Source organism: Rutidosis leptorrhynchoides, chromosome 8 (genome assembly GCF_046630445.1).
Source record: "Rutidosis leptorrhynchoides isolate AG116_Rl617_1_P2 chromosome 8, CSIRO_AGI_Rlap_v1, whole genome shotgun sequence".
NCBI classification, from domain to species: domain Eukaryota; kingdom Viridiplantae; phylum Streptophyta; class Magnoliopsida; order Asterales; family Asteraceae; genus Rutidosis; species Rutidosis leptorrhynchoides.
In genome coordinates this window covers 312,074,817-312,092,240 of record NC_092340.1, presented here as the reverse complement: position 1 = coordinate 312,092,240, position 17,424 = coordinate 312,074,817, and the positions used below count along the sequence as shown (strand labels likewise).

At 34.2% G+C, this 17,424-nt stretch overlaps 1 protein-coding gene across 1 annotated transcript; it reads left to right on the top strand.

Moving 5' to 3' along the window:
* Positions 1-8,206: 8,206 nt before the first annotated feature.
* LOC139861663 (membrane-bound O-acyltransferase gup1) lies at positions 8,207-15,545 on the top strand. Its single transcript, XM_071850122.1, has 20 exons — positions 8,207-8,251; positions 9,797-9,927; positions 10,084-10,139; positions 10,543-10,724; positions 10,955-11,003; positions 11,237-11,340; positions 11,413-11,477; positions 11,677-11,747; positions 11,912-11,971; positions 12,057-12,170; positions 13,038-13,162; positions 13,266-13,317; positions 13,458-13,520; positions 14,027-14,136; positions 14,236-14,328; positions 14,405-14,486; positions 14,680-14,757; positions 14,919-14,994; positions 15,078-15,127; positions 15,214-15,545. Exons 2-20 carry the CDS (start codon positions 9,828-9,830, stop codon positions 15,259-15,261), a joined length of 1,578 nt encoding a protein of 525 aa, XP_071706223.1. The 5' UTR covers positions 8,207-8,251; positions 9,797-9,827; the 3' UTR covers positions 15,262-15,545.
* The last annotated feature ends 1,879 nt before the right edge of the window (positions 15,546-17,424 follow it).

Below are 17,424 nucleotides of genomic sequence, written 5' to 3'. Positions count from 1 at the left end.
TTGGTGTTCACCAAAACAAGTTCTAGTTTTTACAAGTTTTATAAGTATAATAAGATAGCAACTATACAAGGAATTGAACAAGGATTTTGAGAAGTATTTTACCTTGATTATGAAGAGGAAAGTTGCTGAGATTAAAGTATGATATGAGAGCATTCAAGTGTGTGTTTTTAGTTTAAAAAAATGTGGAGTAAAAATGAGTTAAAATGGTCCTTATTTATAAGCTTATAATTTTGGCTTTTAGTGAAAATATCTAAGATAAGTTAAATTGTATTAAGTCATGCATGACATATTAAATTGATTAGGTCATGGATGACATATTACACAAATAATTGAAGATTTCTATTGGTATATACCAATAGTAAATACTTTTAGAAGCTGTGTATAATACTGGTAAAAATACCGTAAAAATGCGAGTAGAATTCTTTGAGGAAATTGAACGGAAATACGAGTATAGATATCCTTTATATGTATTGGTATATTATAAAGTGTATTCAATACTTGTAAGGATGTATTTACACTCGTAATACATTATATGTAAGTACATTTTAACATAAGTTAATTACGTCGTTTAAATAGTAATATATATATTGTTTGAAAACTCTTTAAATTAGTAGTATGAAAATATATATATATATATATATATATATATATATATATATATATATATAATACTTTGTTAATATACTTAATGAGATATTTAATTATCATATTTTCAAGTTAAATATATATAAATCTATATATATACACAATAATTAAACAATTAAACAATTAAATCAAGTTATGACGTTCGTGAATCGTCGGAATAAAAGGGTGACCAAAAGCTTGTGTAAAACTCTTTTCGGAGGTTCAAGATTTATTAAAATTCATTGCTTATCAAGTCAGAATTATATAAAGATTAAGTTTAATTTTGGTCGGAAATATCCGGGTCGTCACAGAGTTCATCGCCTTGGGGCGCACCTGTTTTATTTGTGAAGAAGAAGGACGGATCTTTCTGCATGTGTATCGATTATCGTGAGCTGAACAAGTTGACGATTAAGAATTGATATCCCCTTCCAAGAATTGACGATATTTTCGATCAGCTGCAAGGATCAAGCGTTTACTCTAAGATCGATTTGCGATCAGGATATCACCAGTTGAGAGTGAAGGAGAGCGATGTGATGAGGACTGTGTTCAGAACCCGTTACGGTCATTATGAGTTTCTCGTGATGCCATTCGGTTTAACCAATGCACCTGCTGTATTCATGGATCTCATGAATCGAGTATGCAAACCATACCTGGACAAGTTCGTTATCGTCTTCATAGATGATATCCTCATCAATTCCAAAAGCGAAGAAGAACATGAGAAACATCTTCGACTCATGCTAGAACTCTTGAGACAAGAGCGACTTTATGCCAAATTCTCCAAGTGTGAGTTTTGGTTGAAGGAAGTCCAATTTCTGGGTCATATTGTGAGCGACCAGGGTATCAAAGTTGATCCCGCAAAGATCGAAGCTATCAGCAAGTGGGAAACTCCCACTACTCCTACTCATATCCGCCAATTTTTAGGCCTCGCCGGTTATTACCGAAGATTCATTGAAGGTTTCTCTCTGATTGCGCGTCCTTTGACTGCGTTAACTCATAAAGGGAAGAAGTTCATTTGGGCAACCGAGCAAGAGTCGGCATTTCAAACCCTGAAGCAGAAGTTGACCTCCGCACCTATCTTATCACTTCCCGAAGGCAGTAATGACTTCGTTGTGTACTGCGACGCCTCGAAACATGGTTTTGGGTGTGTACTAATGCAATGGAAGAAGGTTATTGCTTACGCCTCCCGACAACTGAAGATTCACGAGTGAAACTACACTACGCACGATCTTGAACTTGGAGCCGTTGTCTTTGAACTAAAACTGTGGAGACACTATCTTTATGGAACAAAGAGTACCATCTTCACCGATCACAAAAGCCTCCAATACATTTTTGATCAGAAACAACTGAATATGAGACAACGACGGTGGATCAAAACATTGAATGACTATGATTGTGAACTACGTTATCATCCCGGAAAGGCAAATGTTGTAGCTGATGCCTTGAGCCGAAAGGAGAGAACGATACCACTTCGTGTCCGTGCCTTGAACATCACCATTCAGACAAATCTCAATAGCCAGATTCGAGTAGCTCAAGGAGAGGCTCTCAAGGAGGAGAATATTTCTCAAGAGCACTTGAACATTCTCGTTTCTCGATTCGAGGTCAAGGAGACTGGACTCCGATACTTTGCCAGAAGAATCTGGGTGCCTAGTTATGGGGATCTACGGAGCCTTATTCTAGACGAAGCCCACAAGTCAAGTTATTCGATTCATCCAGGAGCTGGTAAGATGTACCACGACCTCAAGGTTCAGTATTGGTGGCCGAACCTGAAGAAGGATGTTGTGACTTACGTTGGAAAGTGTTTAACTTGTTCCAAGATCAAAGCCGAACATCAGAAGCCGTCTGGATTACTCCAACAACCCGAAATCCCGCAATGGAAGTGGGAAGGAATAACAATGGATTTCATCACTAAGCTACCAAAGACTGTAGGAGGTTATGATACCATCTGGGTTATCGTTGACCGTCTTACCAAATCTGCACACTTCCTAGCCATGAAGGAAACTAATACGATGGAGAGACTCGCGCAATTATACATAAAGGAAGTTATATCTCGACACGGTGTACCCTTATCGATTATTTCAGACCGAGATACCCGTTTTGCTTCTAGATTTTAGCGTTCCTTACAAGAAGCCTTGGGAACACGTCTCGACATGAGTACCGCATATCACCCGCAGACCAACGGACAAAGCGAATGCACGATTCAAACTTTAGAGGACATGCTGCGTGCTTGTGTTATAGATTTCGGAAAAGCTTGGGAGAAGCATTTACCGCTAGCCGAATTTTCTTACAACAACAGCTATCATTCGAGTATTAATGCCGCACCTTTCGAAGCATTGTATGGCCGCAAGTGCCGTTCTCCTATCTGTTGGGCCAAAGTAGGTGAAAAGCAACTCACCGGACCCGAACTCATTCATGAAACCACCGAGAAGATTGTCCAAATTCAAGCGAGACTCAAGACGACCCGTGATTGTCAAAAGAGTTATGCCGACCTTAAACGTGGAGATCGTGAATTCCAAATCGACGACCGTGTTATGTTGAAAGTCGCACCTTGGAAAGGTGTAATCCGTTTTGGAAAGCGTGGGAAGTTGAATCCGCGATATATTGGTCCTTTCGAGATCTTAGAGCGTATTGGACCCGTTGCTTAACGTTTGGATCTTCCGACACAATTGAGCTCCGTTCATCCTACTTTTCACGTGTTGAATCTGAAGAAGTGTCTTGCGGAACCAGAACTCGTCATACCACTTGAGGAGCTTACGATTGATGACAAACTTCATTTCGTGGAAGAACCTGTCGAAATTATGGACCGTGAGGTCAAGACCTTTAAACGCAACAAGATTTCGATCGTCCGAGTTCGATGGAACGCAAAACGAGGACCCGAGTTTACTTGGGAACGAGAGGATCAAATGATGCAGAAGTATCCTCACCTCTTCCCGACTCTACCGTCTACCTCATCCTAAAATTTCGGGATGAAATTTTCATTAACAGGTGGGTAATGTAACGACCAGACTTTTTCGACTTGCTTTTGTGCTTTGTGTTTTCGCAAAACTGCGTATTTGTGCGTACTGAGCTATATTATACTTTGGGAACTCCCTACATGTTGATTATTTTCATTTATATTTTAAAACGTATCATTATGTACGTATGATACTTAACTTAACCCCCGGAAGCCTTTATGACCGTTAGTGTTACTTGAAGTCTTTAAGGAACTGCGTACTGCGTACACGTTTAACTTTTGTCGTAATCGGAATATTATGACTACGAAATACTAATTGTTATTTTATAATAACAATTACTTGGGTTTTTGGATGCTTAATTACGCTTAGTAATTTACTAGAACACACTAGTTAGTCTTGTTGGACTTTCTACCTTGTTGGATCTTAGCCCACCCTACACTAGCTAGTGGACTATTTAATTAGTCTAATTATAAATAACTAGTGACCCATTAATAAGTAAGACAAATGCCCATTTATTAAAGGGAACATACTAGCATTTTTGTCAAGTATTATCCTTAATGTTGCATGGGATCCTAACATAAACACCAACTTTAGACAACCATTAACCAAAAAGCAAAAAGGTGTCCCCCTTGTCCCCCCTTGAAACCTACGGCCATCACCACCCACCCACACCCTCACCACCTATAAATACAAGCCTCATTTCACTCATTTCACACTTGATTTTATTTGTAATTTACACACACTTACTCTCTAATTCTCTCTCTAGTTCTTCTCTCTCTAAAAAGTGTAAGTATTTGATTTTTCTTCTTCTCCCCTTCTCTTTCACGAAATCATCATCATCATCAAAGGGTCTAGCTTTTAGCTTTTGATCTTGATTACATCTTGTAGATTCAAACTTGAGTTTGAATCCTTCAAGATCATGGAAGATTCAAGCTTTCTAGCTTTGAATCTTCACTTATTTTGTAGATCTAAATCTTTTTAGCTTTAATCTATTTTGTTATAAAGATTCAAACTTGTGTTGTAATCTTCATGTATCTTAAAGATCCAAGCTTTATGCTTCAAGATCTTCAAGAACACTAAAGATCCAAGTTTTTTAGCTTAGGTTTTCAATATTTTGTTAAAGATCTTAGCTTTCTAGCTTATGGTCTCATTAATCTTGTAAGGATCCAAGCTTTCTAGCTTAGGGTTTTCTTAATACTTGAGATCTAAGTTATTATTGTACATCTCACTTACTTGGAACCTTTTTTGTGTTTGTTGTGATGATAAAGATCAAGTCTTCATCATCACATATGATATAGATGCATGAACTTGTGTAAAATGGACAAAGGTTGAAGCTTTATTGGATTTATGCAATAAAGATGCAATCTTGATGTTCAAAACTTGTAGAATGATAGATTTTACTTTTAGTTGTGTATTGATGGTTGAACCTTGGTCAAAGTAATGCTAAAACATCAAAGAGTTGTACACTTGAAGCTTACAAGCATCAAGGATGAGAACCGTGATAAGCATCAAGCACCAAGAACCTCACCGGAGCACTTGTTTGCTGTTTTTCGGGGTCTGATCAGACTCCTGAGCTTCTGGAAAATTAATTTTCAGATATTTCGTTTCGAGTAGATGACTTTTCGTTTAGGCCTCGACTTAATCTGATATACGGTTTAGGATTTATGGCCTTCCGAAAGTCACCACGCCTTTGTAACGTTGTGCTGAAATTTCTGACCTACTCGCACTTAAACCGTCGCCACAGTCAAACGAAGATGAGTTAGGTTCTGAAAATTGGTCATCGGTTAGAGGACTCACATACGGAGCAATAGCCACTGACTACGCGTCTTTTCAATTTGTATGGAGGTCGTAACAGCTTTCCGAAGTCAGCCTTTTGTTTCGATCTCTATTCTTGTTAAACTTACCTTAGTGTTGATGAATGATGAAGATAATGATGATGTTGATGATGACACTTAAACTTAATTTATTCACTTTTAACCTTTTGGGATAACATACTGACCTAGTGACCTTTGACTTAGGTTGACGACCTTTCGGACCGACTTACTACCTGCATACGTTTCGTATCGACTTTTACTGCTTATTCACTGTGAGTTATAGCTTTCCTTTTCTACTTTACTATTTTTGGGACTGAGAATACATGCGCTTTTTATGTTTTACTTACTTTACACGAGTACTTAAACTTTACATATGTGTGGGTTATATAACGGCATAAACTTTCCCCTTAGCACGGTAACGTTTAGTCATTGGTTTTTGAACCAGTGAACGCCAATTTTAGATATGGATCCATAGGGTTTGACATCCCCACTCGGGCTAGTCGCGCTAGCATTTAACGGGTGTTTAATACTTCGAGGACATACGCACTCGCCAGGTGTACTTTTAGGGGGTATTATTATTACGTTAAGTTAGTTACCGGGTGCCCACGGATAAGCATATACTTTTCATACTGTTTTGAATATGATAACTCGTGGTCTACATTACTTTACTGATTACAAACTATAGCTCACCAACATTCATGTTGACTTTTAAGCGTGTATTTCTCAGGTGCTTAGACGATGTTGCTTCCGCTGTTAGACTTGCTGTCTTAGTGTTATAGACTCGCTGTTATGGACCTGCTGTGTTAGATTTCCGCTGCATTACTTAGAGATGTCTCAATCATGAAACTTTTATCTTGCATTCACAACTTATGTTATTTGAATAATGGCTTTGTAATGACCTATGTGTCACGTTATCTTTTGTAAATGCTATCTTTTTATGAATGCAAAACTGGTTTTCAAACAGCATGTAGTAATTGACCGTGTAAAGATCCTGTTGTTGACGAATCGTACACGATGGTTTTGTACAGGGCGTCACACTGTTGATCCAAGCTTGAACACGCAATCAGTAGTAGTTATGATCGATCCAAACCTATCCCTTTATCCAACACCTAATCTGTATTCGCCTCTACATTCGAATGAAACTGTTCCACAAAAAATTCTACTTTCTGTTTGTTGTTGTTTCAAGACCTTCTTCACTGCTCTTGGCCTCCTGTTGTGTTCTACTCTCTCCGTCATAATTTAATTATTCTCGGACAAAAAATATACATTTTAGGAAAAGATCATTAAAATACTATACTTTCTGTTGCTTTTCATTTTTACCTTTATTTTCTTTTTATGTTTTAATTCTTATTTACATTTACATATATTACTTAATTTTCTTATTTTATTTTTATTTATTTATTATTTATGGAATGAAAAATTAATTGAAGGAGTTGATTGTCACACACAATTTTTTTTTTTTATCTATTTACATTTTTGTCTCCAAAAATTACAATTATGCCTCTAAAAAGTTGAACATATATTATTGTTATTATATTATAAGTATACTTAAATACTTAATAATTAAGGGTAATAAAAGTAATTAGGTGTAAAAAGTGATGTGTGAGACCTCCCATTAATAATGGGAGTTGATATTTCCCCCATCAATTTTACTCCTTCCACCACATTTTCAAACCATTTTCCAAACTACCCTTATCTAATTATTTATTTAAACGAATTATTTATTTAAAGCAATAACTGATAAATCCTATATCTCGGTAAGCTATAATAATATACATTTGCTAATATCAAAGTGCCCCAAGACTAAACATTAAATAGCACTATCCTGTGTATTCAAGGATAATATTCAACTATCAAATTAATATGCAAAAAAGCCAACTCCATGAAAGCATAATAAATCAATTTAATTATCAAATACACAGTGGAATAACCTGATGCAAGTCTCAAAACATAATGTACCAAATTTGGTTTACAACCACAACTACAGCACTATATCAAAAAATGATGTGAATGTTCCAACCACAACAAAAACTACAGCACCGTATCAAAAAAAAAAAAAAAAAATTGGAGCCTGCACTAATCGAACAACATATAGTCTTCCGAAAATTCTGGATAACCATTTAAATCCATTAGGGTGCTTTCAAAATTAATATAACTTGTATCCTCCACTTCACCACTCCATTGAGATGTACCGACAGAACTTGGATTGTGACTCCGAGATGATTCAACAAGCTCAAATTTTGAAGGCTCTCGTGCGGTAGAAGTTACCCCCTTTTTTCTTTTTGATTTTGGAGGTCTTCCTTTCGAGCGTTGAATCATCGGGTCAAATAATATATCGTGTTCATTCACAAGTTTACCAAGCATCAAAGTAGCATATTCTTTCTTATATTCGGGCCATACTCTATACTTTGAAACCAACTCATTAACCAAGTTAACAAAACTTTCACAACCATCATTTTGAGACAATTCATCCGGGTTCAAAGATAATGTATCAATCCTCCAATGTGGATGAACAAGCTCCAAAGAAAGGGTCGTTCCTTGCATATAATGAGAATTGAAGAACTTTGAATAGTTAATCCACTCCTACTCCGTACTCCGTAATTTACAAGGGTATTTTGGGAAAGAGGTTTAAAATGTGGTGGAAGGATTAAAATTGATGGTGGAAATATCATCTACCATGATGAATTTGAGACATCCGGGGTTTATTCAAGCAGGTCTAATATATTGCAAATTGAAAGTTTCTTTTGCAGTTGAACTGAAAAGGACGACGAATCAAATACGTACGAACCTCTCTGAACTGAAACTTTCTCTTGATTGTATATTCTAACCAAAATCAGCTCACCTCTTTCAATTTCTCATCAGGTGAGGTTTTTTTATTTATTTTGAAACTAACTTAGGGTTCCTTCATCAGTTCATTTTGCCCTAATTATGTTTGAAATAAGGGTTCTGTACCGTCAATTGTTGCTGTTATTCAACTTAATTAAACTTTATTATCAATCACATGTTCTTATATGATGCATTAAGCATATACATTGTATTATTTCCATTCCTTAGTTATTGATATTTATGATTATAGCAAACCATGAAAATTAGTAAGATGAAATTTGTTAATAGGGGATATGCAGATATTAAATAGTCACAACGATAAAATGACTTATAAGTTTCTTTTAAATATGGTTAGATACACAGTTTGGTGTTGTATCTAACTGAAACAACTGTACTCATATGTAACACATACTATTCGATACATTTATTGGTACAAGTATTGTTTATAAATCATTTTTGATAAAGTTCATTTTAGTATCATTGTACTTCTGTAAAACCCGAAGTATCAAGGATATATATGGTAACATGCTTAAAATAAGTAAATCAGAATTATCAAGGATAGGTATACTGAATTTTTGGACTGATATTTTGTGGATATTACGTATTATTAGCATCTGTCTTTATTAGAATCGCCATGGATAGGTATACTATTACGAATTCATCTTGGCTGTGGTAAATCGCTTTGTAATCAATCGAACATGTTCTCTTCATGATTTAGCAGAAGTTGATTTAGATTGCAAGTGGAAATGTATGTCATTTTCATATTGTGCTAGTATGTTTATATGATCGTATAGAGTTGGCTTGATTGAAAAAAGTTGGTTATTGTTGATAGGAAATGGGTCTCAACCTGACCCGACCCAACCCATTTTGGACCAGATCCATTTGACATGTCTAAATCTGATCCGTTTGAACCCACACCTGTTTTGACCCGACCCAAACCTAACCCAAACGCAACCCAACCCGACCCGACCCAATTGCCAGGTACATCAATTTGTTCTCTCTGAATTTCTTCACACCTTTTTGCTTGTTTGTTACTGTAAATTTTATTACTCCGTAACAGTTTGTGCAATTTTAGTATTTTATTCTTCTTTTTACTCCGACTTCGGAGAATGATGATTAAAACAATTTGTTTGATGCCCAAGCTTTCAATATATTAATGTTCCCCAATTTTAAATCTGCAATTCACTTTGACTTCATGGGGCTAATTGCTAACCTAAATTTGTGCAGTTATCTAATACTACTTATTACTATAACAGTAATAATTTCATAGTATGTAAGTGGTTGGTTTAGCACTCAGAAGCTGTATCTATGTCTACATTTTAGTGATATGTTATCACATTTCTTGCTGATATGTTCTTCATTTCTTGAATCTAATATATACATCGTATAATGTTATCTGTAAATGAAAAATTAAAAGGTTATATAGCTTATAGATGTAAATATATTTCAAATGTATTGCATTTGCAGTACCAAACTTACCTGATCTTATCACAGCTTAATTTTTCCCGATTAAGGTTTTCTGAATTGTTTTATTAAGGATGCTGTTAGCATTATTGATAATGAAAATTTGGATATCTGCAGACTATAGTTACTTTTTTGGTTGAGGAAGGATATGAGTTACTCATGGAGGCAAAAAGAGCTTGCATTTTTACTTGTTTACGCAATTACGTTCTACATTATTGTCATTCGTTCTTCTCTTCGCCTATCAAATGGTACTTTCTCTCACATTGCACTCTCACTCTTTATCTGTATATATTGGATGTGTATATGCTCCATTGTATTGTTTTTGTATTATCTTTCATTAGCTCTGAAAATAACAGTTCCATGATACGTTTTGTTCTGTGATTTGATATATAATGATATAACAGATCATTACAACAAGCTTTATGGTTTACGGCCAGGATTGATCTCAAGCCTGCTTAATGTATGTATTCTCTAATGTATGTATGTATGTATGTATGTGTATCGAATGATATTTATCACATGATCTTAGATCCTTAGCTCAAAATCTTTTATAAGTTGTTGGGATTTGAATGACTTTTAGGGTGTATTGGGGGTTCTCCTACCAATCTTGTTCTACATAAAAAAGTTAACACACGATTTTTGATTTTGCATAACATATTTGTATAGGTACAAGTTTGGATGTGCCTTCTTCAATGAAACGTTTCTTTTATGTAATTCATTTAATCACATGAAAAATAGGAAAGAGTTTTCAAAATCTTATTTTTTCTATGGTAAGAATAAGGATCACCCGCTACACGTCAGGCGTGTTAATTGCAATGGCATATATCTTGTACCAAACTAATGTGATTCTATAATTTTTGCAGGATGTATCCGATGCACAATGGAGAAATTTTCGTGGCAATTTGCCAATTTTGACCTTTGTTTTTGGAATATTTACATTGATTGCTAACACATTAAGGAGATTCTTTAATTTAAAGGCAGCAGGGTTGTCCATTATTTGGCTTTTGATTTCATTGGCATATTTGTCATATCTACATGGAGCGTTGTATGTCCTCTAATTTATTGCTTTTAAAGTTATCAAAGTTTAAACCTTTTTACTTAAATGTGAGAGTAACTTCTACCTACAATCATATTTTCACTTTTTTGTGGTTAGGAAAGTGATTTGTGTGACATAAATTGTAGATCATCTATAAATAGGGAGTGTTATGAAGGTTGATAGTTAATATGCACATTGGGCTTTCATGGTTTAGTCTAACATATCTCAACCCAATGCAGTGTCTTTTTTGTCCTCTCAATTGCATCAGCCAATTTTCTCTTGGTAAAGGTAAAAGTAGTTAAAATCTGTTATCTGTTATTTACTTTCAAATTATGCTGTTTTGTACTGTTAATGATTTTTCAGTTTGTAAGTTGAAATAGTTCTTCTATGCTGTCATTACCTCTTGATGGATAACATCAAATGGATATCAATTTATTTTATAGATAAACTTTCATAATGTCATTTGAATTATTTGCTATTACAAGTTTATGCTACCAATTAATTTGTCCTTTTTGATGCAGATATTTGGACAAACAAAATACTTCCCGTTTTTACTATGGGCGTTCAACCTGTCCTTTCTACTTTGTAACCGTGTTTATGAGGGATACTCGTTCACCGTTTTTGGGTTAGTTTTGTTTCATTACTTAAATTTAATGTCATTTGTTTTACCACATGTTAATTTTACTTGAAAACGCAGAGACCATTGGGCTTACTTGGATAAGGTTAGGGGTACCTTCAGATGGCATATCTGCTTCAATTTTGGTATCATCCGCTTCATGTTTAACCTCATTTTTTTTACATAATGTAGGCTCAATAATAAAGCTATATCTAGTTATTGATTAATAGTCATACTCCTTAATAATATATATCTAAAATCTAAAATGACCCTATTCAGGCCTCTTTCAAACATGTATATAATATAATGCTTGCAAATATATGTTATCTTACTTCTTCGTTACAGTTGTTTTGCGCATGATTAGCTTTGGATATGACTACCATTGGTCACAAAATAGTGCTCATGTTGATCAAGAGGTATGTTAGTTCCTTTTTCAAGATAAATGTTTCTTTTATACCAGACTCCCCTTAGTAATGTTGCCTTATCGGGGCAATTACGGATAATTTTTTCCACATAATATGGATTATCGATTTATTCAAATTAATTTTAGCATCTGTTTTTTTTTTTCTGGTAATGGCAGAAGCACATTCGACACTGCAACATGTGTTCTTCTGGAAAAGCATGTTATAGAATATTACAGGTAAGTATATTATTTAACGGGATTAGTGGTTCTGTATCAATTCTGCTTTATTTAAAATTTTATTTTTATTTTTATATTTTATCAGGAGAGGAGTGTGGGGATCGACAAGTTCTCATATACTTTATACCTATGTTATTTGCTATATGCACCTCTCTATATTGCTGGACCCATTATAAGCTTCAACGCATTTGCTTCCCAGGTTTTGTTGCTTTCTACCGTTCTTAATTAACTTACAAATTTACGTGTTATGGCATATATTATACTCTTTTTTGGTCATTATATTTGTGTAATTTGGCTTGAAGTTGTCAATATAGTGGGACAAACCTAAAAGTTTGGTTTGATCTGTTACCGACACCGTCATGCATATTTAAATAGTATCAGTCATTTGAGGTTTCCATTTAAACGGCTCTATTGAGTCGACAACAATCGTCGATTTATTGGCGACTTGACTGACTCTTAGAGCCTAAATTAAATTCCAGGCAGGAGTTAAAACCCATGGAAATTTGATTCTACCATTTTCATGGCGTCTAATTATTTTTATTTTATTATTTTTATTTCTTTTTAAACTTTTTCCTACTTAAAGGCCGGAGGTCCTCTCGGAAGCAATCTCTTTATCCGTCGAATAGAGAGAGGGATGACTTTCTCTACTTTTGAGAGTGTTTCACTCTGGGTGAAGAAATGACTTGTCTTTATTCTCGGATAGGGGAAGGATTGTCTACATCTCACCTCCCCCATACACCACTTATGTGGTATTGGGTTTTTTTGTTGTTGTTGTTGTTGTTGTTGTTGTTGTTGTTGTGTATTTGAGGTTTCCATTTTGTGGGTCCCATGTATATGGTGTGTGAACAAATGAAAATGTAACAATTGGCCCAATTTGCTTGATTTTAAGGAGAAATGAAATGGGACCTAGAAAATGGAGAAAGATGGTGTAAATAGAAGGAACCTTATTGCTTTCTTAATTACTCTAACGAACATTTAATTTACATGTATCATTTATGATTTTCAATAAAAGTTTGGGTAAGATTTCTTAAAAATATTTCTTTTTATGTGATTCCTTTTTTCTCAGCTAGATATACCTCAGAAGAGTTATACAGTTAAACAAGTGGCTTGGTATGGATTTCGTTGGATCCTTAGTCTGTTTCTTATGGAAATCATGACACACTTCTTCTATTACAATGCCTTTGCCATTAGGTGAGTTTATTTATAGATAACGCGAAATATCTTTATATTCTATGTAGCTATTTTCATGTATAAATAATCATCTTTTATTGGTTCTTTATGTTTTGCCATTCAGTGGAATTTGGAAGCAACTATCACCTATGGAGGTCTTCATTGTCGGATATGGGGTGAGAGCTAATGGTACTTGATTTTACAATCTCACTTAAAATTATGCATCATATGTAGCATTCAAATGCTGTGTGTTGTTTCTATCTTTTTGGCTTTGTTGAAAAGTTTGTAACTTAAAAAATCCATTTTACTGTAACAGGTCCTAAACTTCATGTGGCTCAAATTTTTCCTCATCTGGCGCTACTTCCGGTTTTGGGCATTGGTAAATTCATTAAAAAAAGCATAATTTTTTTTTTTTTTTTTTTTTTTTTTTTTTTTTACTTCTGGGTCTATTTATTGTCACACAACCGTACATTGGTTTGTATAGACATGGAATAAGGGGCGGCTCGGTAAAGAATCAAAACAAACAACTTTTTTCTTACAAGTTGACCAGTCATACTTGTCTGAAACTTCATTTTCTTTTGTGGATAATATACGTGTCTGAATAATAAAGTTATATTATTACAGTAATAAAAATTTGGATTAAGGAGGTTCTATGCAGCGGATGTACACTTAGGTGACTTTCAAACTGTTTCGGTGGTTATCTTTTGAGTTAAATTAGTTAACTCTATCCGTCCGACCTGTTAGAGATATAACATAACTCAAATCAACCCACTCGCAAGTGAATGGGCTGACATTGCCACCTTTAGTTTTGTGTTTGAAGGATTTGGCTATGTTTCATATCTAGTTTTCAACAAATACTTTAAAATTTTGATTATTGAACTATAGGTAAGTGGTATTGAAGCCCCTGAGAATATGCCACACTGTATAAATAACTGCTATAGTTTGGAAAGTTTTTGGAAGAACTGGCATGCTTCCTTTAACAAATGGCTCGTAAGGTACACATTTGGGATGCTTTAGTTGGCATAATTTTTTTTTTGGTTTTATTATTATAAAAATTAATTATGTAATTTTTTTTAAAAAAAAAATGAGTATAGGTACATGTACATTCCTCTTGGGGGATCTGGAAGGAAGCTTTTGAATGTGTGGGTTGTTTTCACATTTGTTGCCATATGGCATGATCTTGAATGGTACTTTTTACTCTCTTAACAATTTATTAATTTACTCTTTTGCGCCACTACGTCTTGATTTAAATTCTATATACAGGAAGCTTCTTTCATGGGCATGGTTAACATGCATTTTCTTTATTCCTGAAATGATCGTGAAATCAGCAGCGACTTCTTTTCAGGTATCGAATGAATTTTGTATTAACATGTAGTGTTGAAATTTAACTGTAGAAGAAATGTAAAACATTCTTCCTAATAATATTGTGACCCTTGATATGAAAGTTAATCGACTGTTTATTAAATGTTTGGAATACCCCAACAAATTAAAAGTAATTAATTGTTTGACTATTGTTTATTTCTATTTTATTAATGCAGGTTGACAGTGTTTTCAAGGAGTTCATTTTCCGTGAGCTTAGTGCAGTTGCCGGTGCTGTTACAATCACTTGTCTCATGGTTTGTATATTTTCTTGTATTTGTTGAATATACCAGGAAAAGAAAATGATAGTCAGATTAGACAAGTCCATTTCGGTCAAGAATCTAGAAAGTAGTTTTTTTTGTACTAAAATTCCAAAATTTATCAAATCTGGAACAATTTATAGCTTTCTCTTTGGCAGGTGGCTAACCTTGTTGGCTTTGTAATTGGACCATCAGGCATACGTTGGCTAAAATCTGTATTTCTTCAGGCTGAAGGTGTTTTCTTTTTCTTACTCATCCCCTTTTACAACTCATGCACAGTTTCGTATTGGAAACTGACTATTTTTATACTTGTTCAGGACTACCTACTCTTTTTGGGTTGCTTATAACATTTTATATTGGCACAAAGGTAAAAAGAACCATGAATTTTGTTCCCCCAAATGTCATATGAAAATTGCATTATCGAGTCAACTATTGCTATTTTCATTTTTGCAGCTTATGTTTCATGTATCTGATTCCAAAAAAAGGACACATCAGAGCTGAAAAAAATGGAGAACATATTCTTTTGAGCTGAAAAAAGGACACGCAGTTGACGTATGCAAATGCAATTTATGGACGATGTCCCTCTATAACTTTTGGTTTGTATGCATTTGAATAGTGTTACGAATAGTGAAAAGGTTTTGCTACTGGTGCTCCTGTTGGGAAATTACGGTCTCATTAATTCCCAACAAACGCCCAATGAAAATAGTAAAGAAATAAGAACAATCCACAACACAAGAATTTAACGTGGAAACTCCAAAACAGGAGAAAAATCACGGGCCTCCAAAGAGAGAAATACGCTATATCACAAATTGTTACAATGACATAGACAACTCTCTTAAGCCAACTACACTCTCCAAAGTATTTAACTAATACAACTCTCAAACAAGGGTAAGAAAGAAAGAAATAATCAAATACTTAAAGTGTATTGATTGGTACAAGTTGGAATGATGCCCATGACCTCCTTTTATAACTAAGTCATCTACCTCTAACTTCTTCCTCCCACCGATGTGGGATAACATCCTTCACAAAGTAACCATATCAATTTTTCTATTAAAAATAAAACCAACAAATCTCCACATTTTTTATAGAAAAAGATAACCATACTTAAGGATAACCGACGCAGATGCTTCATCGACGACAACTTCAAGATCCTCATCTTCATGCCGTTGACATTATCTCCCAAGAGACAAAACTTGCATCCTCATCTCATCTTCATGCCGTTGACATTATCTCCCAAGAGACAAAACTTGCATCCTCATCGAACATTGTCTAAACCGACAATCATTGTCATAACAGACAATCATAACTCTAGACAGAATTATCATACTCCACCGTAAGAGTATAACTGAAAGGACCCGTTCATATACATTATAAACGATTCACAATAGTTGATTACATCGCGAGGTATTTGACCTCTATATGATACATTTTACAAACATTGCATTTGTTTTTAAAAGACAAACTTTCTTTACATCGAAAATTGACAGGCATGTATATCATTTCATAATATCCACTATTCAACTATAAATTGACTTAATAATAATAATCTTTAATGAACTCAATGACTTGAATGCAACGTTCTTCGAAATATGCCATGAAAGACTCCAATTAATATCTTTAAAATGAGCAAATGCACAGCGGAAGATTTCTTTAATACCTGAGAATAAACATGCTTTAAAGTGTCAACCAAAAGGTTGGTGAGTTCATTAGTTTATCATAATCATTCATTTTCATCATTTTAATAGACCACAAGAATTTTATTTCCAGTTCTCATAAATATACGTCCCATGCATAGAGACAAAAATCATTCATATGGATTGAACACCTGGTAACCGACATTCACAATATGCATATAAGAATATCCCCATCATTCCGGGATCCTCCTTCGGACATGATATAAATTTCGAAGTACTAAAGCATCCGGTACTTTGGATGGGGCTTGTTGGGCCCAATAGATCTATCTTTAGGATTCTCGTCAATTAGGGTGTCTGTTCCCTAATTCTTAGATTACCAGACTTAATAAAAAGGGGCATATTCGATTTCGATAATTCAACCATATAATGTAGTTTCGATTACATGTGTCTATTTCGTAAAACATTTATAAAAATTGCGCATGTATTCTCAGCCCAAAAATATAAAGGGTAAAAAGGCAAATGAAACTCACCATACTGTATTTCGTAGTGAAAATACATATAACGTCATTGAACTAGTGCAAGGTTGGCCTCGGATTCACGAACCTAAATTAATTATATACAATTATATGTTGGTCAATATTTGTCTAACAATTAGGTCAGGTCATAGTGTACCACAATCCTAATGCTCGAGACTAATATGCAAAAGTCAACAAAAGTCAATTTGACTCAAAATGATTTCCAAAATTTATACATGATTATAAAATATTTTAAATATCGTCGTTTTATATTTTTAAATATTTTTAAAAGATTTATTAGAGTAAATAATATAATTGATTTATTAATAAATAAAATTTTATATTAAAATTTATATAATAAAATATACTTTTATATATATTAAGTAATAAAATTTATAGGGTTCATTTAATATCATAAAGATAATATGATAGGTATTATTAAAGTAATTTATTACACGTAGTAAAATATGTTTGTATTACATATTTATTTGATAAAATAATATCTATAATGTTAG